This window comes from Lacerta agilis, chromosome 6 (genome assembly GCF_009819535.1).
Source record: "Lacerta agilis isolate rLacAgi1 chromosome 6, rLacAgi1.pri, whole genome shotgun sequence".
In the NCBI taxonomy this organism is placed as follows: domain Eukaryota; kingdom Metazoa; phylum Chordata; class Lepidosauria; order Squamata; family Lacertidae; genus Lacerta; species Lacerta agilis.
Window position 1 is genome coordinate 9,565,226 of NC_046317.1, and position 27,967 is coordinate 9,593,192.

General features: G+C 46.1%; 1 protein-coding gene across 1 annotated transcript in view; it reads left to right on the forward strand.

Annotated features, from left to right (window-relative positions):
* Nucleotides 1–20,112: 20,112 nt before the first annotated feature.
* The window catches only part of HMCN1 (hemicentin 1), a 286,626-nt gene continuing 278,771 nt past the window's right edge, over nucleotides 20,113–27,967 (forward strand). Inside the window, exon 1 of the mRNA XM_033151379.1 lies at nucleotides 20,113–20,431. Within this exon, the coding sequence (XP_033007270.1) occupies nucleotides 20,149–20,431 (283 nt within the window). The 5' untranslated portion in view covers nucleotides 20,113–20,148. The remainder of the gene's footprint in view (nucleotides 20,432–27,967) is intronic.

A 27,967-nucleotide genomic window follows, 5' to 3' on the forward strand; every position in this document is an offset into this window, starting at 1 on the left:
ACAGCACATGGACAAAAGTACAAAGATTCACAAAATGTTTAAGGGTGTGCGTACCCCCAGAAAAAAAGCACTGCATCGAACTAACCGGTTCTTCACTTGCAGTTCTGAAATTGCTTAGCATTTCCCTGCACTAATAATGGATCCAATATTATACCATAAAGCAGGAACTTAGAATAGAAGCATTGCATTTCTTTCCCTCTAATTGGTTCGGCTGTGGTACAGCGCAGAAGGAACAAGAGTGACTAATCTGGAGCCTGGAGGAGAATATATATATATATATATATATATATATATATATATATATATATATATATATATATGTGTGTGTGTGTGTGTGTTTTTGTCTCAATCGTATGCAGACCTGCAACTCCACAAATGTTACTAGGTCACTAATACAACCCTGCCTGTCTGTTTCACACTTTTATTTCTCATTTGTGGCCCCCTGAAAGCCTGAAATGCAAGAAATAAGATCTACTCTCAGTTTACAAAAGCTTCATTGTATAATTCCCCATGGTCACACATGCCTATAGAAAACTCATGTTGTGATCAGTTTGTTATTTTATTTAAGTGCCACGGGTTTTTTTTGGGGGGGGGGTTGCATCACTAAATAATAATTCTTCATCAGAAAAAGTCTATAATACTAACAAATGAGTGTGTTGCAAAAGGGCTCTTTGTCGGGATGTCTAAAATGGTGTTTCTGGGAGATAATTCCAGAGTTAAAAATGTTACCTGCCTTTATATTTCTGTGTAGCCTATTTGTAGTTTTCCCTACATTGAGCAGTAGTAAACAGTGGCAGAGACTTCAATACATAACAGTAACTGCCTGAGTTTTGCCTGGGCAGACTGCTACACCTGGAGAAGGGGGGGGAGCAACCCATTCTAAATGTGGGGGGAGTTTAAGTTAGCGGATGTCAAATGTGATGGCATGCTTGGGGAAAACGTTTAGCTTCTAAAAGAATACTGTGCACTGGAATGTACGCGATTGAAATCACAAGCGAGTACTGGACGCATTTTTTCTTGCTCTAGCAGCGAAAGGGAAATGTCAGATCAGGAACCAAAACACATCCATGAGAATTCGTGGCAGAATATAAGCAAGGCCCCCTGGGTTCTACAACCAAAATTCAGTGCCAAGAAACGTTAAACTTTATTTGAGCTAACCCATAGGTTTTACCAACAACAACAACAACAACAACAACAACAACAACAAAAAGGTAGGTCTCGAGGAAGAATTGAAAGGAAGGAAGTAGGTGATGCCCTCTGGGTATTCGGACCTATATCCTGGACTAGCAGGACTTGAAGCCAGGGCAATGAGTCCTGATAGGGAAACAGCTTTCCCTTCTCTCCTCCCTTCGCATGCCCCCTGTGCCCCTAAATCGGCGCTGTGAGATATTCCAGGCATACAGTCAGGGCTGGCCCACCCAAGAGGCAACGTGAGGTGACTGCCTCAGGCGCACTCACCCCTTCTTCCCTGTGGGGAAGAGAAGGTGTCATTTTGTGGCTCACCCCAGGTGGCAACATCTCTTGCGCCAAGCGTGCATACAGGATAGCAAGAGGGGATTGGCAGAATTCGTTTAAGAAGTGTGGTAAAGCCCAGGATGCAAGAGAGGGCAAACTTCCATTGCTTGATCCAAGTGATTTCTTGAAGCAAATGATTTTTTTAAATTTTATTTTACCTATGCAAGTTTACTTGGAAGTTAATTTATTTAAAATCAATACATTTAAAATGGCAATGTTGGACTGAAATGAATTGTTATTCCTCTTTCAGAAATCTAATCTGCGGAGGGGAAGCTCCCCTTGCCCTCGGCAACACACTTTTCTTCTGTGATTCCATATTTTGTTTTGGTTGTGCGACAGAGAAGAGGACTTTGGAGAAGGAAGCAGGTTATCTGTTATACAAATCAAGAAAACTTGCACATGCTGGTTGCACAACTTACTGTGCTTCAGCAGTCCAGCGCTGGTGTCATTTCTCAATATAATTGTATAAAATACATACGCTCAAACAATATTTCTATCCTGCAAAACGGATGTAGGGAATGAAATTACATAAAGTACTACTTGGCAGCAGCAGAATGCAATTACAAGTATAGCCAAGGTGCGCCGAGGTTGTACCGTAATTTGTAGAAAAGGCAAGAAGCTTGAATATGTTGTTCAGGTGAAGTGTGGAGAGAGCTCTTCATAATCTCTTTTTGTTTTAACTCTTGCATTTGGAATACTGTGTACAGTTATGCTCACCTCACCTCCAAAAGGATATTGTAGAATTGGAAAAGGTTCAGAAAAGAGGAACCAAAATCATCAAGGCGATGGAGCAACTGCCCTGTGAGGAAAGTTTGCAACACAAAGTACAATTCACACCTGTCAATATTATGCTACTGTTTTTTTAAAAAAAGAAATAGTGTGAGAAATGAATGTGCGCAGAGGAGGGCAACCAAGATGATAAAGGCCCTAGAAACCCTAAATCACCCAGGATGCTGTAGTTTGAGATTCCTGATGTATTTTCAGTAGGCTGCTTTGGGTGCTGTGGGATTTAAGTTGTGCAGGTGTGCTTTGTTGACAGTGAAGCTACAATAGCTTTGCATTGTAAAATAAATGCCACTGATTTGTGTGAAATATCCGTACAGGAAGACATTGAAGTTTGGCTATCAGGATTAATGCAATCGCCTGTCACATCCATGTACTACTAAGGGCTGTATGTGCTTGATCTCCTCTAGTCTCAAAAAGCAGAGCGGTAATTTGCAGTAACATTTCCCAGCCCCTTGCTGTGCTTATATTATGTAGCACCGCCATTTTAGTTTGCCCGTCAGATTGTTTAAAGGTCAAAATGATATTTTTTGACCAGCTGAAAAGACTAACTGAGCAGAAAACAAACTCAAAGTATACCTTTACTAAAGCACCCTTTCGTGTATTTCTGAATTGTTAGGTTGGATGTATTGTGAAGTGTCCTTCTTGTCAGAGGGGACTGAGGAATGAGTCCACTTCCTGTTGAAAGGAGTTCTTCAACATACTGGTTTCCTGCTCCAGTCTTATAATTGATGGAGCAAGGATGAGTGAGACCAAAAGCGTACACACCAAAAGAACAGTAATAATTAGAGAGAGAAAGTCAACGAGTGCAGATAAAGTGTTGTTCTGGGAGGTAAGAGGTAAAGGTAAAGGACCCCTAGACGGTTAAGTCCAGTCAAAGGCGACTATGGGTTTTGCAGCACTCATCTCGCTTTCAGGCCGAGGGAGCCACTCTTTGTCCACAGACAGCTTTCCAGGTCATGTGGCCAGCAGGACTAAACCGCTTCTGGCACAACGGAACACCGTGATGGAAACCAGAACACACAGAAACGCCATTTACCTTCCCACTGCAGTGGTACCTATTTATCTACATGCACTGGTGTGCTTTCAAACTGCTAGGTTGGCAGGAGCTGGGACAGAGCAATGGGAGCTCACTCCGTCACGGGGATTCAAACCGCCGACCTCCTGATCGGCAAGCCCAAGAGGTTCAGTGGTTGGACTTGTCGGAACTGGGGATGAAAAGCCAGCTGGCTCGGCCCCAGCCAGAGCGTCTCTCTTCTCAGCCTTGCCGCTGCGGAGATCCATCAGTCCTCCGACGTGCATCTGCGACTCAACTGCTGTGCATGCAAGAGCACACATTGCTCAGCAGAGTAAACACACAACAGATCAGGCTCGAGGCGTGGATACTGTACTAAACTACGCATTTATTCTATATAAATCAGGACAAAGAAAACATGGCCTCTCTCCTTGTTGTTCCTCTCAGAGAGAAAGAAAACAAAAGCAATACAGAGCGGATCTTCCGCTCATGGGATTCCGGCAATCTGTGGTGGAATGTAAACAGACGTGTGACATGTAACAGAACCACATATCTGCAGCAAAGGGTGGAATGGAATTCCCAACAGGACTAGGGTTCCTTCTCACACTAGTTCCCTCCCCCCACTTTTCTTTTAGGCCATTATGGCTTTAAAAACACTCCAGAAAGCCTTTGAGCAATGCCTTTTGACATCTCAAGAGCTGAAGGAATAGGACGGGGCCTTACTCAGAAGCAAAGAATGAGGGAAGCTTCGCCACAAGCATTATAATGTTCTCTGCTGATTGCAAAAATTCAGGGAAGCCTCTAAGAAAGACAGCACTGTTTTATCAGCTTGTCAGAATAGGGTTGGAGAAGAACAGAGTGAATTACAAAATGAACTATGAGACACTTTAAAACAAAACAAACATATCCCTCACCCCACAGCATTTTGGTAGAGAATTTACCAGTACCTAGCTATTGTTTTCCTCCAGCTCTCACTTCCATACATGAGAGCTGGAGCATAAAAAAGGCTGATTGCTGAAGAATTGATGCTATTGAATAATGGTGCTGGAGGAGACTCTTGAGAGCCCCATGGACTGCAAGAAGATCAAACCGATCCATCCTGAAGGAAATCAGCCCTGAGTGCTCACTGGAAGGACAGATCCTGAAGCTGAGGCTCTAATACTTTGGCCACCTCATGAGAAGAGAAGACTCCCTGGAAAAGATCCTGATGTTGGGAAAGATTGAGGGCACAAGGAGAAGGGGACGGCAGAGGACGAGATGGTTGGACAGTGTTCTCAAAGCTACCAACATGAGTCTGACCAAACTGTGGGAGGCAGTGGAAGACAGGAGTGCTTTGGCGTGCTCTGGTCCATGGGGTCATGAAGAGTCGGACACGACTAAACGACTAAACAATTGTTTTCCTGCTCATCACTTCCGGCATTTCCTTTGTCTGAAAGTAATGGCAGTGGTAATGGGAAGAGCTAACTCTCTTAGTTCAAATTACAAAAAGTTTTCCCCTGTCAGGGCCACTCCTGCTATTGGGCAGAGCAAGGCAGTTGCCTCAGGCAGCTGATCTGGTGTATCCCGAAAGGACAACAAATTGTTACGTTATTTAATTTATTATTAATTGAGTTTGATTCCCAGGGAGAGATGCTTGTTGGATTTTCTGCCTCAGAAGTTAAAATAACTTGGTCAGGCTTTGGTGCTTGATTTTGATGTGTGCGCATACATGAGTGCCATTTGCTGTTGCATCTCAGGTAGAAAGATGTATTGGGCTGGCCCTGAGCCCTGGAGAGAATTCTTACACACTAAAGGTGGCCAGGCAAGTGGATACTTACTGGTCTGTTTTAAATTTTGTGGGAAGCGAAACATCTTGAACCTCAATACTGAATAAAAAAAAACTAGATCTGTTTCTTAGTCTGCATTGATCCATTAAGTATCCTAGTTGAGAGGTGGTCTAAAAAGATTACAGAGTCAGTGCAGAAAATATTCAGAGGGACGCAGTTCTGTTTTTAGTGCCTCTTCATTAAAGTTAAGAGTGCATATAGTAGAAGGGGTCCTGTGCTGGTAATACAATTTTATTTCTCCACCCAATGTGTCCTTTTTGGAAAATTACACTGGGGCATAAACTGCTAACTTATAGCCTCACAGAACTTCAAAGCTGACACTGAGGCTTGATGGAAAATCCATACTTTAAAAAGTCCCCTTTTCAAGAAGTCTGTAATATAAGCTCCAAACCTTTTTTCTTTTTTTAAAGGTAGTGAGGAACATTTTAATGTCGGTTATTTAACACTGCACCGGTGAGCAGGTTTAAATCATTTTTTTAAGTGAAATTTTTATTTTTATTTTAAATAGCAAAGCCAGCCAATTCCAGAGAGACTTGTAGAAGGTAGGCAAGTTCCTGTGTTCTATTTGAGAGCAGGGCTATAGGCCAAATATTTCAGAGAGACGTTCCATAGTTTCAGTAGAGGCTGCAGGAAATGGCTCCATATGACAAGGATTTGGGGAGCACTGTGTTTTGTTTTGTTTTTGTATGCTTTGGTATGAACTTTGCTGGATCAATTTACAAGAGAGAAAGAAATATCTGGCTTGTTATCCTTTCCAAAATTAAGGGTAGCGTATTCTGCTGTGGGGGACAGGAAGTAAGGGAAGAGGAAGGCGATAGAATTGGTATGTGCGTGTGGTGTAATGTTATATAAATAGGAAAGAGTTCTTGTCTGGGAATTAGGTTTTCATGTCAACCGTAACCATAGAAAAGTTGTGCTCTTATCTGAGGTTGTCTGGTGGTGTCCACTGTTATTTCTATAGGACTATCAGTGTCCATGGCGTTCTTCACAGTAACCTCCAAAATGGATCCCTCTCTGAAGCGATTCATAATTTCAAGGAAGATGCGCAAAAACGGCCATGGTATAATCACCAAGAACTGGTGCTAGATGCAGGTTTTTGTGGACTGCCCAAACAAAGTCAATCTATGGTTCCTGAATTGCCTTCATCCGAAAGGAAAGCAAACAAACCACTGGCTGAAAAAACAAACAAACTACGGGTACTGCCTGCTAACTTGGAGCACAGGGCAGATTGTGTGGCACACAATCTGTCCTCCATCTTGCAATTCCGCCTGGTTTTTCAGAATCCGCTGCCTCACTCTGTCTCATTGTAGGGTTGCCCACTGCTGCCCATTTTAACATCTCATTTTGCAATCAATGAGACTTAGAAGTTCTTAATGTTTGTCCCTGGATTGTGCCCTTTGTGTGAAGAGATTTCGTCTAATACACCAGTAGAGGGTGATAGTGGCTTTTACATCCCGTATTAAACCTACTGGAGTTTTGAAATGAAAAATGTAGGCAAAGATTTTGAGGGGAACTCTTTTCTGTGTTAAGAAATAATTCTGTAGCAACCTAGTGCATTAAATAACAGTACATTTTCAAAGTCAGATTAATAGTATGCTGCAGCATTTTTGTGTTGTCAGATGGCTTGGATGGATAGAATTGAAATCTACCTTCTGGGTCATCAAAATTCCCATGCTAAGGCAGTGTTTATGGATACCCTGACAATAGATCCTATATACTTGAGCTCTTGAAATAATTCTGTGCCATACGTTGAACAGATGTGCATTTTTCAGTGGCACAAATAATATTTTGAGCATCTGCAGCGTAATGCTGAAGTTTTAAGAGGAGGAAAAGTCTTTAGACTCTCTTCCCCCTTCCACCAAAACCAGTGTTTTCATGGGGAACTGTCACAGTAAAATACAAATTATTCCTCTTTACCAGAAACAATGCAAAACAGCGAGTGGTGCTTTAAATCTAGTCTGTGAAGCATTCAGAACACTTAAAAGTATCTGAAGAAGTGTGCATGCACACGAAAGCTCATACCAAGAACAAACTTAGTTGGTCTCTAAGGTGCTGCTGGAAGGAATTTTTTTATTTTTTGTTTTGTTTTGACTTAAAAGTGTGAAAGAGTTGTTTATAGAGGCTTGGGAGGGGAAAGAAACAATCCAGTCCTGAGGGCTGTATAACCGAGGACCTTTCCATCCTGTGCCTATTAGGGTTATAACTTTTTGACTTCAAAAAACAAACAAACAAAAAACGATTTCCTGTATCCTAAAGGGATGAACTTTTGCTTAGAAATACTGAAAAAGGGACTGATTCTTCTCGGTTGTGAAAAACTGTCAGCTCGAAATGAAGCTGGAATCGCCGTATATATAACGTTTCTACTCATAAGTATTAGCACTTAAAAAAAACACAAAAAAACTTTATGGAACTGTTTAGAACTTTTACAGCTGTCTGGAACTTCCTAAAACTGTATTGGAGAATCACTGAAAGCAGCAGCCACTCCAGATACCAAGAAGTAATTGGTGCACAAAATGCACAATCAAAGTGATATGGGAACTTCATGGTGCTTGCAGCAGTAACAGAGACAAAATGCAACGTTCATTTATTCTAAGCAATAAGAAGGGATGTGTGTCGGACATTGTACAAAACATGGGACAAGTTTAGAAAATTTGCAAGCTCTGTTTTTCCTTTGTTATAATACATGCTATGCATATTACATATTATACAGTTCCATATACCAAATTGATTTATTGATTTCGGGGTGATGTCCCCCCCCCAAAAAAAAGAAATATTTGGAAATGATGCTTCATCCCTTTGTTTTTAGCCAAAGGTTCATCTAACTACAAGCTCCACGAACATGAGGTTGTAAAAAAGTTATATAACCCTGGTGCCTAATGTGCTGTAAACCGCTTTGAGATTTTTTCTTAAAAATATAAAGGGGTATAGAAATGAAATGAACAACAACAACAACAACAACAACAACCACCTATATACCGATAGCAAGCTCAGTATCAGAGTGCGAATGGTTATGTGGCTAAAATGGTGCCGCCGCCATTTTGTTGTTGAGTTAGCGACCCATCAGTGAACCTTAGCCCAAGGGTTGATGGAGCACATGGCAGACAAGCTGAGGCAGGGATCGCCAACTTCTTTTGGCCCCATGGGCACATTTTCAAACTGGAGGAACTTGTGGGTGCCACGCAGACACACTGCAACCAAGCACACGCTACAGTCCATTGCATTTGCTACAGCAGAATGCTTCGTTTCAGTGTGGGAAGAGACCCTATTGGTGCCAGGGAAGGCCTTTATGGGAGTTCATTGGGAACCCCTGAGCCAAGGTCATGCTTCCCCTGAGGAACCTTCTTCTCTTCAACCCCCATCTCACTTCAGTTCTCCTTCTCTCTTCCTCCTTCCCTCTCCATTAGTTACCAGGCCCATCTCCTCTCCCCCTCCCAGCCCCCCTCCTCCTACAAATTTATATACCACCCTATACCCGGAGGTCTCAGGGCGGTTCACAGAAAAGATCCACATAAAACCCACAATTTACAGGTGAAACTCAAAAAATTAGAATATTGTGGAAAGGTTCATTTCTTTCAGTAATTCAACTTAAAAGGTGAAACTAATATATGAGATAGACTCATGACACGCAGAGCGAGATATGTCAAGCCTTTATTTGTTATAATTATGATGATTATGGCGCACAGCTGATGAGAACCCCAAATTAACAGTTTCAGCTTTGGGGTTTTCCTCAGCTGTACGCCATAATCATCACAATTATAACAAATAAAGGCTTGACATATCTCGCTTTGCATGTCATGAGTCTATCTCATATATTAAACTAATGAAAACAATTGCTTACTTAAATGGACTTTTCCACAATATTCTAATTTTTCGAGTTTCACCTGTATATAATCAAAATAAAAACAACAACCCAATAACGCCCCTCCTAAAAAAGAGCCACATTTTAAAAGGGTATAGGACAGGCTTCCTCAACCTGCGGCCCTCCAGATGTTTTTGGCCTACAACTCCCATGATCCCTAGCTAGCAGGACCAGTGATCAGGGGTGATGGGAATTGTAGTCTCAAAACATCTGGAGGGCCGAGGTTGAGGAAGCCTGGTATAGGATGTCAACCAAAGGCCTGGTTAAAAAGGAACGTTTTTGCCTGGCTCCTAAAGGTGTATAATGAAGGTCCTCTCAGTCACCATGCTGAGTCCTCTTCACATTGCTGAAGGAGTGCAAGTCTCCCTCTCACTGCTCTGACCTTCTCGGTTGCCCAGAGCCAAACAAAAATTGGTAGAGCATTAGTCATGGGTTCGAGCCTCACGTTGGGCAAAACAACAACAACACCCCACATTGCAGGAAGTTGGACTAGATGACCCTCAAGGTTCCTTCCAACTCTGTGATTCTAAAAGTCCCTCCCAAGTTTCCTGTGCATTAGGGAGGACTTGGGGAAGATGGTATTTATGGGAGGCTTCTGGGAAGCTTGGGAAGCGCCACAAGGTGTTCACTTGCTGCTCTGGCCTTGCCAGAAGTCCAGGGCAAAGTGAGTCATCTGGCCCTGCCGTCATCTGCCCATTATGGGGTTGTGGGGGCAGGGAGACAAGATCCCTCGGGGTCCCTTCCAACTCTACAATTCCATATTTCTATGATCCTGGGTTCCTTGCTCAGAACTGGAGTTGCAAAAGTCTCTCTGGCTTCTTTGATTGGCCAACAGTGCAGTGACAGCATCCTGCTCCAGCCTTCATATTTTACAAATTTCAGCATCCACACTCGGAACAGAAAATAGCCCTGATATTCTGAGACGCATCAAAGATCGGCCTTCTTTTAGGTGCAAAGAATCAGTTCCACCCTGGAAAACACTAACACACAATTAATCAAATCCCCATGTGCTGGAAAGCTATGTGCCTATAAAAGGTGGATTGACATTCAGGATAATCTATTTTGAAACATGTGCTGCCTTTCTTTTATACCACATGTGGTTATATTTCCCAAGCTCTTCAGCTGTGAATCACAATGACACTTATATGAAATTTCTGTGGGGCAAAGAAGAGAGGAAGTGGAAAACAGTAAAAATAAACCCATGTGATTTTTGGGCCACTGCAGCATGGAATATTTTGCCACGAGAAAGGTCTAATTTTTATTTTTTGCAGCGTACTTCAGAGGATACGGTGATGGTTTTTCAAGATGGGCTTTTAGGAAGCTATTCTGACGGCTCGGCAAGTCCTACAATACTAATGCTGTGATGCTCTGACTGCCAAACATGTGAAGTAGTACGAGGCCTCTGGCATTTTTGAACTCATAGTTCAAGCAAGCTCTAGGAAGGAATCACTGTTGTTCCAAACTGCAGGAAGGAGTGATTCAAAGCCCAGAACCACAGAATTGAAAAGCACCCTCAAGAGTCTAATAGTTCAACTTCCTTGTATTGAGGCAAAATGCATTATACCTAAGTCACCCCACAGATGTTTATCAGGTCTCTGAAAAACTGCAGGAATTTCCTTGATTCCCTCCCTCCCTTTCTTTACTTTTAACATTAACGGTATGAATGCTTTGCTGAGATGTACACAGGGCCGTCTTAAGGGGACCGGGCGCCCTGGTGCGACGATCCCTCGGCGCCCCCGGTGGGCCGCCTCTCCGCCCACCTCCCTCCCGCGCTGGCCGCCCCTCAAGAGGGGGGATGGGCGAGTGGGGGATGAGGGGCGTGGCGCTGCAAGCCGCCCGCCCTCCGGAGCCCCAGCTGGAGCGCTGGGAAGGGTGTGCAAAGCCCCGCGCCGCTCCAGCGCCACGCCCCTCATCTCCGGAGGGGCGGCCAGTGCAGGAGGGAGGTGGGCGAGCGGGGGATGAGGGGCGTGGCGCTGGAGCGGCGCGGGGCTTTGCGCGCCCTTCCCAGTGCTCCAGCTGGGGCTCCGGAGGGCAGCCGGCTTGTAACTCGCCCGCCGGCGCGGGGGCGGGTTGGGGAGGGGGCGCCCGGTATGCCGGCGGGCTCGCGGGGGCGCCCTGGGGGGGCCTGGCGCCCTGGTGCACCACGCCACCCAGGTCCTATGACGAGTCGGCCCTGGATGTACACCACACAGTTAACATTAGATACTTGCCTTCAGGAATATCAAGGGTTTGGGTAGCTGGGAAAAGTAAAGGATATTTATTTCTTGGATCAATTGCTTTTTACAGCAAAAGATTTCAGAGCGGCTCGGCAATAAAATGCAGCATACACAAACAATTTAAGAGCAGGGAAATGCAAAGTAGAAATTGATATGCTTACATAGCTGTCAACTTTTTCCTTTTTTTAAGGGAAATTCCCTTATTCCTCGCAAGAAAAGGGGAAAGTTGACAGCTATGTATGCTTATGACATCTTTGCTAAATGAACTATCAGTGCTGATCATAAGGTTTTTCAATTAAAGCAACAGCTTTAGCTCACCACATCTTTAGTGATTAATGAAAGGGGCGGGGAGTGATTAAATTAATCGACTGTTATCCTTGCATTGTGTCCCCTGAGTGGGATGGTTGCTAACAACTGGTCTGAGGACATAGTGTAAAGATACAAGATGCAGCAACTGTGCTGCAGCTAAGCTGGTATGGATCTGGTCAGTTCCCGGATGGGACACCACACAGAAGCTTTCGTCACCCTTGGGTCCCAAGATGCTGTCGAACTACCACTGCCTCCACCCCTGACTATTGGCCATGCTGGCTAGGAGTGATAGAAGTTAAGAGTCCAACAATATCCGGAGGGAAATCTGCCCTATGGAACGCCGCCTTGTGTTCCGTGTTGCAAGAAGGCAGGATATCAATTTCATTTCAGAAGAAAATTAGAACTGAACCAAATGGAGGGGGACCTGTTAAATTTCCACTCATTTCTGAAATGAACGCAGAGTAACAAATGGGTTTGAATTGGGACTCTCCTTGTTCCAAGTGTTGGCCTGAGGCATGAGTTCGATGAAACAAGGTCCTTTATGAAACATGTCTGCTTCAAAGTTCACACTCTGAGGGCAGAGTCTGCGGCTGTTCCTTGCAAGCCACCGTTCCTGTTTCCAGACGCCTTGGATATTTGCATTGTGTTCTGGGACATTCTAGTCAAAAAGCAGAGAACCAACCCCGCACTTTCTGAAAAGGGTGCTTTATTCAATGGAAGCCCTTTCAACAAAACGCAAAAAGACCAAGGTTGATAGCAAAGCAGGAGAGGCAGATGGAAACATCAACATAGTACAGTGGTACCTTGGGTTACAGTTGCTTCAGGTTACAGACGCTTCAGGTTACAGACTCCGCTAACCCAGTAATGGTACCTCAGGTTAAGAACTTTACCTCAGGATGAGAACAGAAATCGCACACCAGCGAGAGGCCCCATTAGCTAAAGTAGTACCTCAGGTTAAGAACGGTTTCAGGTTAAGAACGGACCTCCAGAACGAATTAAGTTCTTAACCCGAGGTACCACTGTAAATGGTATGATCAAACAAAGTTAAATAATGGATTTTTTATTTTAAAAACGGGTGTTGATATTGATCATTCTCTTCAAGAAAGAAGGGATCGTTGAGGTGTGAGGGGAAAGCTCAGTGTTTATGAGAAGGGAAATGGTTTGAATATCTGTGGTTGCAAGTATGTGGTATACGTGCGGAGATTGGGTTACCACAACAGAAGCTTTGTGAGAAAGGAGCGTTTGGGGATGAACCCTGCTGTGCGCTAGCCCATGTAATCTGAAGGAAAGATACCATCATAATACTGTATTTGCAGGGTTGTGGAAAGAAGCTTTTGCATCCCTGCCCCCAGCTCCTGTATACTTTCATCCACTGTATTCCTTTAAGTGAACTCCAACTTCTGCCTGACTTTTGTTTTGGGATTTGTTTATTCTTTTGGTTAGGCATGTTGGACCACACTGATTTCCTGGATGCTGAGTTAATTTAGGCCAGGTTTCTGGCCCATCTGATGGGTCTGTTTCAGCTAAGAAGTGCTGGACTTGAGGAAGGAGGGGGGGGGCTGGACATTCTGTTCTCCTGGTACGGGGAACAAAGCTGGCTCCCGACTCTGGAACAAGGACCCTCTGGAAGCCCTATGGCTTTATCCTGGATTCTGTTACCAACCGGGTACTCTCCAGTTGTTTTGGACGACAGATCCCATTATAACTGATCACTGGTCATGTGCTTGGGGCTGTGGGGTGGGGTGTCTAGAGTGTGCTAGGTTGGGCAATGCGTCATGGGATTGGGGGTCCTACTTCTTTTTCCTGCAAAAATGTCGGCATTGCTGTGGGGATGTGTGAGCATAAACATCTTGCAAGAAGAGTGGGCTAACTAACACCCAGAGTCCAAAGATGTACATTCTTGATTTTAAAAAAAATATATATAAAGAGAGGGAGCATGGATTTGGGGATCTTCACTCCTCAAGTTATGTGAGGGTTTTGGTGAACCTGAGCTGAATATTCTAGCGGCAAAGATTTGTAGAGGAGGGTAGTTTTCTATGGCTTGTACATTTTGCGTGGCTCTGGTTAAATACTTGCTTCTCATGATGTCATTGGTGAAACAGGAGGAAAACAGAATGTAAACATCTGTCTTTTATAAACCTATCCCGAGCTTTATAACTTGATCAGAATAAAAGGGAGATTTCTTCATGATTAATTTTCCAGTCACAAAGTGATGAGGCTTGGAGTGCTGGAGCTAATTACTTGTTTTAAGGCATGTAAAGCAGAGGACTGAAAATCAATTATAATGAATTCTTTTTCAGAAGAAGAACAAAAACAAACCCCCAACCGAAATCTCACAACGCTATCCGATGAAAGTAATGCCACAGCCCTCTTGCTGCATCCATAATTTGATGGGGAAACATTTGTGCTTCCTGTCTGACTTCTGAATTCAGCTTTGAAACATGAAAAATGGCTGATTTAAAAACATAAGTTTTAATCTTAAAACATGAGTTTTAAATCAAGCCATGGAGGACCCATGTGACCTCTGTCACATGGGTCCTTAGCTTTAAAGGAGACGAGTTCAAAGTATGAGCCAGTTCCACTCTGGGACTGACTATAGAACCCCTCCTTGTCTCTGGTCTTCTGAGTTTTGGTGCATGCAATACTCAGCACTGAAGAGTCAGGAGCTACTCTCTCTGTGGATAACCTGTGTCTCTCCCATCATCTCTGCCCGTGGCCATGTTGCCTGGGGCTGATGGGGATTACAATCTGATGACATCTGGAGTGCCATATATTGTTGTTCAGTCGTTCAGTCGTGTCCGACGCTTCGTGACCCCATGGACCAGAGCACGCCAGGCACGCCTATCCTTCACTGCCTCTTGCAGTTTGGCCAAACTCATGTTAGTAGCTTCGAGAACACTGTCCAACCATCTCATCCTCTGTCGTCCCCTTCTCCTTCTGCCCTCCATCTTTCACAACATCAGGGTCTTTTCTAGGGAGTCTTCTCTTCTCATGAGGTGGCCAAAGTACTGGAGCCTCAACTTCAGGATCTGTCCTTCTAGTGAGCACTCAGGGCTGATTTCTTTAAGAATGGATAGGTTTGATCTTCTTGCAGTCCATGGGACTCTCAATAGTCTCCTCCAGCACCATAATTCAAAAGCATCAATTCTTCAGCGATCAGCCTTCTTGATGGTCCAGCTCTCACTTCCGTACATTACTACTGGGAAAACCACAGCTTTAACTATACGGACCTTTGTCGGCAAGGTGATGTCTTTGCTTTTTAAGATGCTGTCTAGGTTTGTCATTGCTTTTCTCCCAAGAAGCAGGCGTCTTCTAATTTCGTGACTGCTGTCACCATCTGCAGTGATCATGGAACCCAAGAAAGTGAAATCTCTCACTGCCTCCATTTCTTCCCCTTCTATTTGCCAGGAGGTGATGGGACCAGTGGCCATGATCTTAGTTTTTTTGATGTTGAGCTTCAGACCATATTTTGCGCTCTCCTCTTTCACCCTCATTAAAAGGTTCTTTAATTCCTCCTCACTTTCTGCCATCAAGGTTGTGTCATCAGCATATCTGAGGTTGTTGATATTTTTTCCGGCAATCTTAATTCCGGTTTGGGATTCATCCAGCCCAGCCTTTCGCATGATGAATTCTGCATATAAGTTAAATAAGCAGGGAGACAATATACAGCCTTATCGTACTCCTTTCCCAATTTTGAACCAATCAGTTATTCCACATCCAGTTCTAACTGTAGCTTCTTGTCCCACATAGAGATTTCTCAGGAGATGGATGAGGTGATCAGGCAATCCCATTTCTTTAAGCACTTGCCATAGTTTGCTGTGGTCGACACAGCCATATATTACATATACATATGAGCAAACATCTAGAGGGCCACAGGCCTTCCACTGATTTCCAGAAGCACGTGTGAAACAGAAGATGAATATTGTTCCACACGGTTGCCTGTGCCGCTTCGACGAAAGCGTTCTCTTTTGGAATGCCTGGTCTGGGAAGCATCATAGGGAGACACCAGCTCCCCTGTCCACTGCTTGCACCTCCTTACGGAAGAGTGCCAAGTCTGAAAACCATAGACAACAAAGTTAGGCACCTTTTACATCCATTAATTTAAGTGGGAGCTTAAACACACGCTTATCCTTTTCTCATTGGAAGCATTATAACAACAGTGTTAATGAAGTGTAGGTAGGTTCCACAAGGCAAGACATAGCGATAACAGCAAGGACTTTTATTGAACTAATAGAATTGGACAACAGGGGCAAAGCAACTGCTTATATACATTTCTGGAGGCCTGGGCCACTCCCACTCCCAACGTGATTGGCCGTCTAAACTTCCAAGCTGCGAATCATAACTCAGAGTTTAAGGGCCAATTGTGGAGGCCCAAATCCTGAAATGCTCTGTGATTGGATATCATGAATCAAATCAGAACACAGGGGCTCAGAATCCAGACTGAAGCCCAGGCAAACATAAACCACTGAATGCATAACAGTTAAATTTTTGGCTGTAACATGCTCCCTGGTTCTATATGGAGTCTATACTAGTGTTTCATCACATGCTTTTGCCACGTATCTGTTGCTCATATTTCTACCGCTTGGCAAGATTAATGATGCAATGTTGCTTTATGAAATGCATAAGCCCTATGCGCACTTTACCTGAGTCGAGGGCAATGCTGTGTCTATCGAGGAGTGGGAGCTTTTAGCCCTGCTCCCTGATGTCATGGTCTCTCCTTCTAGCAACGGCACATTGTGCATGGCTCTCTGTAAGGTGATTCCACACAGGTGAGCTCTTGCTTGCCCAGGAGGGTTCTGCTCAATTGGGACGCCTGTACAGACAACCACACGCAATTCATGGTTGCTGCATGAGACGAATGTGACATGGAAGGTGGGCTAAAAATGTGATCTTGCTCCCCAATGCCAGCGAGCCTGGCATTGCCCATGTGTGAATAATGGGCACAGGGCTATTTCCCTTTCCCAGGCTATGTGACAATTCCTGGTCTTGCATTATCTGAGGGGGGCATTGTTGTTGTTGTTGTTCAGTCGTTCAGTCGTGTCCGACTCTTCGTGACCCCAAGGACCAGAGCACGCCAGGCACGCCTATCCTTCACTGCCTCCCACAATTTGGCCAAACTCATGTTAGTAGCTTCGAGAACACTGTCCAACCATCTCATCCTCTGTCGTCCCCTTCTCCTTGTGCCCTCCATCTTTCCCAACATCAGGGTCTTTTCTAGGGAGTCTTCTCATGAGGTGGCCAAAGTACTGGAGCCTCAACTTCAGGATCTGTCCTTCCAGTGAGCACTCAGGCCTGATTTCCTTCAGAATGGATAGGTTTGATCTTCTTGCAGTCCATGGGACTCAAGAGTCTCCTCCAGCACCATAATTCAAAAGCATCAATTCTTCGGCGATCAGCATTCTTTATGGTCCAGCTCTCACTTCCGTACATTACTACTGGGAAAACCATAGCTTTAACTATACGGACCTTTGTCGGCAAGGTGATGTCTTTGCTTCACCTTTTGCATACAAGGTGATGTCTTTGCTTCACCTTTGCATACAAATTCTCAACTTCAGGGTTCTTGATAATCGGTGAGAGAATGATTGCTTGGACAGGGTGATACATTAGGCAGACTCTGAAGTGTTGCCAAGTTCGTTATTGGATGTGGATGGGAAGGAGCCTTCCACCTAGGATTGCATGAGGGAATTGCACAATTCATTTATAATTTGGCTATAACTTTTTTTTAATGTATTTGAATTTCTTGCTAATCTGACACCTCTGTTTCCAAGCGCTCAGGGTAGCAACCACTACCTTGGTGTAGGCAACAACATTAGTATCCTAATTGGATCAAACCCACAAATGTAGTGCCAGAATTGTATCATCCTAATTCCTGCTGAGTAGCATGAAAATCTAGTTTAAATAACATCAAACATACCATCTCAGGACTATTTAATTGCTCATCTTCTAACATTGTGTATGCCATCAAATGCAAACAGTGCCCTTCAGCTCTCTATATTGGACAAACAGGCCAAACCCTACGCCAAAGGATAAATGGACATAAATCTGATATCAGGAATCACGGGACAGAGAAACCAGTAGGAGAACACTTCAGTCTCCCAGGACATTCTATACAAGATCTCAAAGTAGCTGTCTTATTACAAAAGAATTTCAGAAATAGACTGGAAAGAGAAGTTGCTGAATTGCAACTTATTACCAAACTGAAAACCATGGAGAGACCTGGTCTGAACAAAGACATTGGATTCTTATCTCATTATACATGACAAAGCTATTTTTAGCCATCCTTTGCTGTCGTTCAGTCGTTCATTCGTGTCCGACTCTTCGTGACCCCATGGACCAGAGCACGCCAGGCACGCCTATCCTTCACTGCCTCTCGCAGTTTGGCCATCCACCCCTTGCTTTTTCCTGTAAGACCAATTGCAGTCGTTAACAGTCGTCAACAGGTTTTCCACACCTATCAGCCAATCACCCATTCCCACCACCCTTCTGAGTAATACCCCTCCCCACTCTCTCACTATATATAAGGGTCTGGTGACTTCTGTTTCAGTGCACCTGAAGAAGTGTGCATGCACACGAAAGCTCATACCAAGAACAAACTGAGTTGGTCTCTAAGGTGCTACTGGAAGGAATTTTATTTATTTATTATTTTGTTTTAGCTCAAATAAAGATGTCTTCTGCAATATGTTCAGCCTTGAAATCTGGCGGGCTTCCAGGAACATTCTTCACCAGGCAAGTCTGGCACATGAGATACCTTCAACATGGAATTCCATAGACCTCAGCCACTTTGCCACCTCAGCCAGTCCTTGGCAGATGCTCGGCTGTGTCAGAATCAACTGAGCAAGCTCTGGATGCCTCGTCCAGCCAGCTCTTGGCCATGCTAATAAGAAGAAGTTCCATCATTTATAAAAGCATAAATATGTGATGTTTCATTTGCTGCACTTGCAAACCTGACGCACGTTGGAAAAATGCTCCTTGCCACTTGGCAGATGATACAAATGACTGGCTACCCAAGCGGTTATTACATGTACACTGTGGCACGTTGCCACTTTGTGGGTCCTGTACCAAACCACTAAATATCCTTAGAACAGGAGACAGTAAGAGCAGCATCTTTCCCCTGTCATGACACCTCTGAAGTACAGTATTGGGTTCTGGTTCATATTGGGTCTAAGAGTTGTCATAACTTCATGGTAAGAGGGTTAGAGGCCAATGCTTTCTAGACCAGGGTTGAGGAGACTGGTAACCCAACAATGTCCGTGGGGAGATTCCCATCGTTCCTGATGACTGGTCATGCTTTCTGGAGCGGATGGGAAATAAAGTCCGCCAAGATCTTGACAGTCCCAAGTTCACCACCCATGGGGACTATACAATACTGGTCTCCATGGATCATTGACTTGATGCAAGGAATCTTCTTATGTTCAGCAGCAGGGGAAATGTTTAGTATGGCTGCAGAGAATAAGGAGGGAACACTGTACCTTCTGTTTAAAAAAAACACGAATCTGCAAACAACAACAACAACCCAAAATGGATTTATAAATGCCAAATGCATTTTGCAAAGCGGGCTCCAAACTGCCTTTTTGTAGCAGCGAGTACAGATGCAATAAATGCTCACCACGGCCTCTGATCTCAGCCAAAACTTCCCTTGCTGCGAAATTTATCACAATATAGGCAGTGGCAACGGAACCCACGATATGCCTTTTGGAGTGTGATTTTCTCTACCAAAGAATCTATGCCTGGTTGAGCTCAAATTACTGGAGGCGGGGGGGGGGGGCAGACTCTCTAGTGGCGAAAAGGATATACCCATTGCTTTAAGTATACTTAAACAATCTCTCTGATAAAAGGAAGCAGGAGAAAGGTGCCTCCTCCCCCCCCCCCGCAAATATTTCCTCCATAACTGAATCACAACTGTGCCTGTGTTTTCATTACCGCATATGAAACAGATTTGCCCCTCGAGTGATTTTGCGGCACTCCGGTGACCCTAAATACCATTTTTAACAAGTCACCCTAAGAGGGGGCCTAGGAGGCAAAGGTGGGGAAGTGGGGCAGACCAATGAGGAGGCGAGCTGAGCTGAGCATCCACTCCTTGTTGCCTCAGCAGCAACAGCAGCAGCAGCAGCAACGAGAAGCCTCAGTTTCTAGCCAAAGACTCCGTACAGCAGCCGAACTTTGGAGAGCCTCTGCTTCTTGCCAAAGAATCCAGAGGCGGCGGCGGCAGCAGCAGCAGAAGAAGAAGAAGTAGCAGCTGCACAGGGGACATGAATGGGACTCACTCTCCCTTCGCTTGGCGAGAGGCTGCCAAAACTCTTGCAGACAAGTAGACTGGGGAAGGGAAGGAGAACCAGCAACTTGCTAGCAAAAAAAAAAAGGGGGGACCGCCGCGTTCCCCTTTCCTCTTTCTTTTTCTCTCTCTACCTCCCTTGAGTCTGTGAAAAGTGCTTTGTGCAAAATATAAAAAAACCCAAGAAAAGAAAAAAAAGGAGGAAAAGGACTTTTTGACTGCTGCTTTGCAAAAGGAAATATCAAATGCACCCTCCCTCCAACCAGACGGGGTCCTTTGTGATGCTTAGTGTGGGGAACTGAGCACATTGCTTTAGGTACCCTGGAGGAGGAGGAGGAGGAGGAGGAAGAGAAATGAATTCCCATCACAATGTCCCCCTGCGGGCTTCACTAGCCGTTGCTCTCCTTTTTTCTCTTTGCTGCGCTCAAGATGCTGTGGTGGAACTGGAGCCCCAGACCACGGATGAAGAAATCCCGGAGGGAGCGTCTACCTTGGCTTTTGTGTTTGATGTGACTGGCTCGATGTATGACGACTTAGTTCAGGTGATCGAGGGAGCGTCCAAAATTCTGGAGACCTCTTTGAAGAGACCCAAGAGACCGCTTTACAACTTTGCACTGGTCCCTTTTCACGATCCAGGTAAGACGATGCTTTTGAGCCTCCTTAAATTGCGCGCTGTATGCAAACGCGCGCGACCCGCGCGCACACGCGCGCGCACACACACACACACACACGTGTGTACATACTGAGGTGTATTCAAGTCTAAGGGGGAAGTTTTCTGGGATTGCCTAGCAACTTTGACTTAAAATGGCATAAAACAATAGCACATTTCCCGCACCTAAATTAAAATGTGGGTGTGGGGGACGCTTGCCTCATCTACCCAGAGAGACCGAAAGGAGCAGGGACACATCATCTGAGGATACATAACTTTGGAAGGTCTCTATCAGATGCGATGTAGAGTCCTGTACATGCTTACTTAGGAGTAAGTCCCATTGAACTCAATGGACTTACTGCTGAGTAGACATGCGTACGTTCACACTGCGGATCACTTCTAACGTAGAGATGGTCAATGGATTACTTGCTCTGATTGAAAGGAGCCTTTATTGTTTAATTAATGCATTTCTTTCAGCACACTTGTGTTCCTAACCACAGCGCTGCTGCACACACAAATGATTGTCGTAGAGAGCAACAAACTATTAAAAAAAAATTAGTTTCTTGAATATCTGCCGCTCCATTTCCATTGAATTTTCTGCTGGGATAAATAAGAGAGTCTCATGCTGTGCCTTATTGAACCAGCCCAGTACTTGGAGGTGTTAACTGCAAGCTGTGTCTATGGAGAATGCATGGCATTCATGATCTGCTTATAGAGAACGAGAGGCACGTTTTCAATAGTTTCTAAAGTTCTGATTTATCCTTGAAAACCGGATGTACATTCCTCTTTACAAAAGGTAATAACCCTGGGCCCTGCAGGGGACCTATGCACACACCCTCCAAAAACCCTGACCTTTGACCCTCCATGCTTGCTGTTTTGTTGCATTTCAAATAAAATGTTTGTAGGATGCAATGCAGATTTTATTGCGGCATGCTTCAGTTGTGCTTCTCCTCCTCCTCCTCCTCCCCCCCCTGCATTCCTCATCCCCTCTACTGTTTATATACATATTCTTCCTGTTTCCTCTCCCACTCCCAAGCATCTGTTTTCTATCCCCTTTCTTGGGACTTTCTCCTCTTCCATTGTCAAAAGTCTCCTTGTGACCCCACAAGGAAACAGAAACCTGGATGCCCCTAGGCTGAGGCATGTGGCAATTTCAAAGCACAGAGATCACTTCAAGCCAAACACTTTTTAAGTGTTTAAAAATCTGACATTGTTGCTGCTTGTTTCACCTGAGGCAACACTCCCGAATGCAAACATCTGAAACTTGTTGGGGCATTGAGGAATCCAGTTGTTCCCAGATATTACTGCTGCTTTTGTTTTTAAATGGTTAAGGAAAATGCTTAAAAAAAAAACCCTAGGAAAATGCTTATCTGTGATTGGGGTGATAACAACAGTGATCATTAACAGTCATATAATTGCAAACTTTTCCTGTTTCCCTTAAATAAATAAACAAACCCCCAAAACGGTTTGCAAAGCCATTCCTCGCCCATAGGGGGCATGCCACAAAAGGAGCATGGCTTGATGTGGGCACATTGTCCTTCTGTTGATTCATAAAAGGCGTCAAGAAATTTAAACGCAAGGAACTGCCATTGCAGTGCCGCACATTCCAGTGGCGGGAGACTTTGACAGCACGACCCTAGGCGCGTTTACTCAGAAGTAAGTCCCATTGTCTTCAAGGGGCTCTCGGGTCACGCAAGGATGCACTGGACCGGAATGCAGCCTGACACTCCACTGTGTCAGTTGAGGTCAGCGGCTATTTTAACGCCAATTGTATCGCTCTATGTTTATTAGCGTTGCCAACCAATTGCAGGATGCTTAGGTGATTAGCCACCACACTTTTAACTAGGGTAACGAACAACAGCGAAAGTACTCTGCTTATCGCCCAAACTTCATTGTGCCCTTTTGTGGCACCAAAGTGAGGTAATGAACAATTTAATAAACCAAAGCCACCACTCATAGTCCGAAGTAGAGGTCATCATTGACACATTTCCTCCCCCACCACCCACCCAAATCCAAAATAGCTTAAACAATAAACGTGTGTGCATTTAATTCTCAAACCGACACGAATTAGCTAGCAAGCAGATGCCCAGTGCTACCCAAGATGTGTGCCCACCCAGAATTTTTGCTGGCTAGCATGAGAATGACCAGTGTCGTACAGCTTGATTCATCAACAATATGTTCTAATCGGCACCAATAATCTTTTCCAGCATTTGGACTTCATTGCAAGTAATTTCAAATATTAGAAAGAGTCTTGAGGCACCTTAAAAGCTAAAAAAAAAATTGGTGGCATAATTTTTCCTGGAGTCATAAGTGTGTTAACCTTTAAGTTGCCGCAAGACTCTTTGTGTTGTTGTTTTTTGTTACAATGCAGACACACTGGCATTTACTGTGGGAAGAATCTGTTGTAGCCCTGTGGGGAATCATTCTATCAGCGCAAATGTTTCAGATTGAACAACCCATCCTCTCCCCCCCCTGCACACTGTTCTGTGGGTTCTCCTAACTCCCTCAGGGTCCATTTGGGGGTGGGACATGCAGGGCCGTCTTAGGGAGATCGGGCGCCGTGGCGTGGCGATCCCTCCGGCGCCCCCGGCGTGCCGCCTCTCTGCTGCCTCCCGCACTTGCCGCCCCTCGGGAGGGGGGGGTGGGCGAGCGGGGGATGAGGGGCGTGGCGCTGGAGCGGCGCGGGGCTCTGTGCGCCCTTCCAGTGCTCCCGGGACGGGAGGCGAGGGCGGCCAGCTCGCAGCCCGCCCGGGAGCGGCATTGGGCGGCAGCGGCTGCGCTGCCGGCACGCGAGCGCCCGGCCGCCAGCCTGCCCGTGGGGGCGGGGGCGGGTTGGGGAGGGGGGCTCCCGGTATGCTGGCAGGCTCGCGGGGGCGCCCCTAGTTGGGGCTGGCGCTCTGGCACGCCGCACCACTAGCCCCTATGGATGAGACGGCCCTTGGGACATGGGCAATGCATGGGCAGAGCAGTGGCGGAAGAAGCTGCTCAGGCGCCTGGGGCGGTGCACCCAGGGGCGGGGTGCACCCAGGGGCCTCCAGAGTCTGCCTGCCTCCTCCCACTCAGCCATCCTACAGCTGGGGGAGAGGCAGTGGGCGGACCGTTTGGGCAGCTCAGAGCCTGCAGCGCACCCAAGCCACACAATATCAGTCTCAATGCTTTCCCCTTATAAATCTGGGTTTACCTGATATGGGGATATTCCACTTTGTTGGGGTCAAATCGGGCTCCAAACAGTGGCCTGCAGTCAGTGGACTTAGGGGGACTAGGATAGTCCACTAAATGTGCCTGGAAACTTAGATTATTAAAGTAAAAAGGTAAAGGACCACTGGACGCAGGGCCGTCTTAGGCACATCGGCTGCTGTGGCGTGGCGATCCCTCCGGCGCCCCCGTGCCCCAGCGAGTAGTCGTGGTGGTGCACTGGCGGGGGGGAGGGTGGCGTCCAGGGGAGAGCGTGGGGTGCGGGGCGGGGAGGTCCGGCGTGCCGCCTTCGCGCCTCTCAGCCTCTGGGGCCGCCTCCCTCCCGTGCTGGCCGCCCCTCGGGAGGGGGGCAGGGGATGAGGGGAGCGGCGCAGGACTCTGCGCGCCCTTCCAGTGCTCCAGTTGCGGCTCCTCGTGTGGGACGGGAGGCGAGGGCTCCTCCAACAAAGTAAAAGTGCTGGAAGGCTAGGGGCACCTGCTTATAGGAATGGGTTATTGGTGGACATTGGCCTAAATTTGAAAAGGAACTTCTACTGAGGTCTGAGAAAGGGTACAAGGGTATGCACATAAGAGAAGGGCACAGGTAATAGATGACCATGGGTTGTTGTGGAGTCACCTCTGTTAAATTTCCCACCAGACGAATAAAGCAAAGTCTCATGAGCATCTTGTTTTAATAAGGTGATCTGGCCCTTGCTAAAAGGGACAGGCTTAGATTTCTCAAGAAATGCAAAAGAGGGTATTTGTTTTAATCAAGGCAAGATATGCTCCCCGGAGGGAATTCATTTGCCCGCAGAAGACGATTAACGGCTGAATTGTGAGTTATGTTTTCATTAGATATGGTACCGGGTTCCAGAAATCTAATTGGGCATATGCGACCGGTTCCTTTTTATGGCTGGCAACATCCTGGCATCAGAGCTGGCTACAACAAAGGGCTCTTTCAGGGTTGGCTCCGGCACAAGGACAAATAGCACTCGTGCTGATTCCTCAGAGCAGAGCCAAATTTCGCATATAGTTCTGGGCATGTACAGAGTTCCAGCTGAACCGAGCTCCTTGGTAACGTATCCCTGGTCCTGATGGCATATCACCGCAGCAACAGCGGGGGGAAGGGGAGGACAGTGCATGAGGGTGGTGTGGGGGTACAACAGCAAAGCATGGGGCAGCGGTGACCATCTGAGGTCTGGGGATGCCTTGTGGCAGACTTGGGCATAGTGAATAGACCAGAGTGACCTAGCTTAAAATTTATACTCATTCAGGAAACTTGGGAGGGGAGTTTGGCATCATTTGTGTTACACTTGCCACTCCATTTCTTTCTCTGTTACCAGTGTGGTGTAGTGGTTAAGAGCGGTGGACTTGTAATCTGGTGAACGGAGTTCGATTCCCCGCTCCTCCACATGCAGCTGCTGGGTGACCTTGGGATGGTCACACTTCTTTGAAGTCTCAGCCCCACTCACCTCACAGAGTATTTGTTAGCTGCTTTGAGACTCCTTAGGGTAGTGATAAAGTGGGATATCAAATCCAAACTCCTCCCCTCCTCCTCCTCTTCTTCTTCTTCTTCTTCCCCATTGTCACCCTTTAGATTGCAGGCTCCACAGGCAGAGACCTGCTTCGTTGCTGTTTAATAATAATAATAATAATAATAATAATAATAATAATAATAATTTATTACTTATACCCTGCCCATCTGGCTAGGTTCTCCCAGCCACTTTGGGCAGCTCCCAAAGAATATTAAAAACACGATACAACATCAAACATTAAAAACATCCCTAAACAGGGCTGCCTTCACATGACTTCTAAAAGTCAGGTAGTTGTTTATTTCCTTGACATCTGATGGGAGGGCGTTCCACAGGGTGGGTGCCACCACCAAGAAGGCCCTCTGCCTGGTTCCCTGTAATCTCACTTCTCGCAGGGAGGGAATCGCCAAAAGGCCCTTGGAGCTAGACCTCAGTGTCTGGGCTGAACGATGGGGGTGGAGACACTCCTTCAGGTATCGTGGGCCGAGGCTGTTTAGGGCTTTAAAGGTCAGCGCCAACACTTTGAATTGTGCTTGGAAACGTTTTACCTACGTTATTCTGCAAATATACGTGTGACCATAATCGTGGTCACAAAGTCCTCACGGATACCTATGGCCCTCTAGATGTTGTTGTACAGAATGATGGGAGATGTAGTCTGGGAACGTCCGGAGGGCCAGAGGTGTCCTCTACCGTAAAGTGAGAGTAGCTTCCAGCTGGTGGGGACGGGTGTTACTTAAGGACAAAGATGTTCATTGCAAGATGTTCACGTCTCGCCGAAAATTAATGAGTGCTGGCAAAGGGAAACTTTGCATCACAAATTTTTTTTTAGAGATCAAAGGCTGCTGTTGCTTGGATTTTGTTTTGGTTGTGACTTTGCTTTCTGACCTCCCACTAATTTAGCCGACATTTGTGTCAGTGGGAGGAAGAATTATGCAGAGGACATTAAAGTAAAGGCAGCCCACTCTCCCCCAAGATGCTGTTATTATGCCTGCCGTAGTGTGACTCTCTCAAGGCGGAAACCGGCCCGGAAATAACGTCAGCTGCGCTGCTCAGCATCACGAAAGAAAAGCGACTCTTTCCAAACATTATCAGTTATTATTCTTCATTTAAGGTATTTTTTTATCCCACTCTGCAGCCGCATGAAAGGCTCAGAGAGCAGCTTTTAATCACAACGCAGATAAAGTTTTTCACGATTGTGCTTATGTTGCTCATTTTTTGCGGAAGGGAGTGGGGGCAGGTAGTGTGTTATAACCCTGAAGGTGCCATCCATTGTTGTGAACCTTCCCTATGTGGGGATAAGCAGCATCTGGGACAGCCAGTAATTCCCGGAGTGCCTGCTCCCACTGGCCGTGAAAGGGTCCGCTGGTTATGAACCTGAAGGTCGTGAGATTGTTGTTGGGAGTTCTGAAGGTGTTTCCGAAGGTTTCCGAAGGTTTTCTTTGAGTCATGAAGGCTCCTCTGGAGTTACGAAGGCTTGAAGTTCCAAAAAGTAAATAGATGAAAGAGGTGGCCGAAACTAAGCGGCCAAATAAAACTTTGAAATAAAATGAAATAAGAGACTGCAGTCAATGGTGGAGTTGCAAGTTCCCAGCAACTGCTCTGTGCGTCTTAGTTTTCCTTTCGCTTTCTCTCTCTCTTGGCTTGTCTCACACGGCTGTTCTCTCTTGGCTTGTCTCGCACACTCTACACACCGCTACAGAGAGTAGGGGCTATTTATTAGTAAACTGAACAACGTCATAACATCATCAATAACCAATCACAACGCTGTATCTGGGTGAGTTTCTGGGCGGGAAACTCCTTACTGACCATTACTGAGCGCGCTTTGCCTTAAGCGCGGAGGGATCCAGGCAGCAAACCTCTGCCGGATCCTTTTGCCTTCCGTGCAATGCGCAGAAGGTTACCTTACTGCGGCAAGGTGCAGGAGCACCTGAAAACGTATTCCCACACCCCTATCCTCAATGGGGAGAAGAGACAGGACGACACCAAAAGAGATTGTAAGAAATGCTATATGTGACCAGAACCATGTTCGCACAACCCGCCCATATACAGCGAATGACGTGCGCATGAGGAAGTGGGCTTGTGTTAGCAGCAACTGCCCTGTGTGTGGGCTGTGCAGGGGCGTAGGAAGGGGGAGCAGGGGGGCAAACCGCCCCGAGTGTCATCCATGAGGGGGGTGAAAAAAAGACACACCAACCCTGTGCATGGTGGTTGATGCCTCCCACCGCGCAGCTCGCTCCCCCTGGTGCACGGCATGGCCGTCGCTCCGGGTGCCCACTGGGGCTGTGCATACTCAGTCAGGGAGGTAAAGGTAAAGGGACCCCTGACCGTTAGGGCCAGTCGTGGACGACTCTGGGGTTGCAGTGCTCATCTTGCTTTACTGGCCGAGGGAGCTGCTGTACAGCTTTTGGGTCATGCGGTCAGCATGACTAAGCCGCTTCTGGCAAACCAGAGCAGCGCACGGAAACGCTGTTTACCTTCCCACCGGAGCGGTACCTATTTATATACTTGCACTTTGACGTGCTTTTGAACTGCTAGGTGGGCAGGAGCAGGGACCGAGCAATGGGAGCTCACCCCGTCGCGGGGATTTGAACCGCTGACCTTCCAATCGGCAAGCCCTAGGCTCTGTGGTTTAGACCACAGCGCCACCCGCGTCTCTTTCGGTCAGGGAACGGACCCTGAAAAACTAGACTCAGTGACCACATGAACATTATAGTGCGTGTTATAGGACGCGGGTGGTGCTGTGGTCTAAACCACCTGCGGCGGAGTGAGCTCCCGTTGTTCTGTCCCAGCTCCTGCCAACCTAGTAGTTCGAAAGCA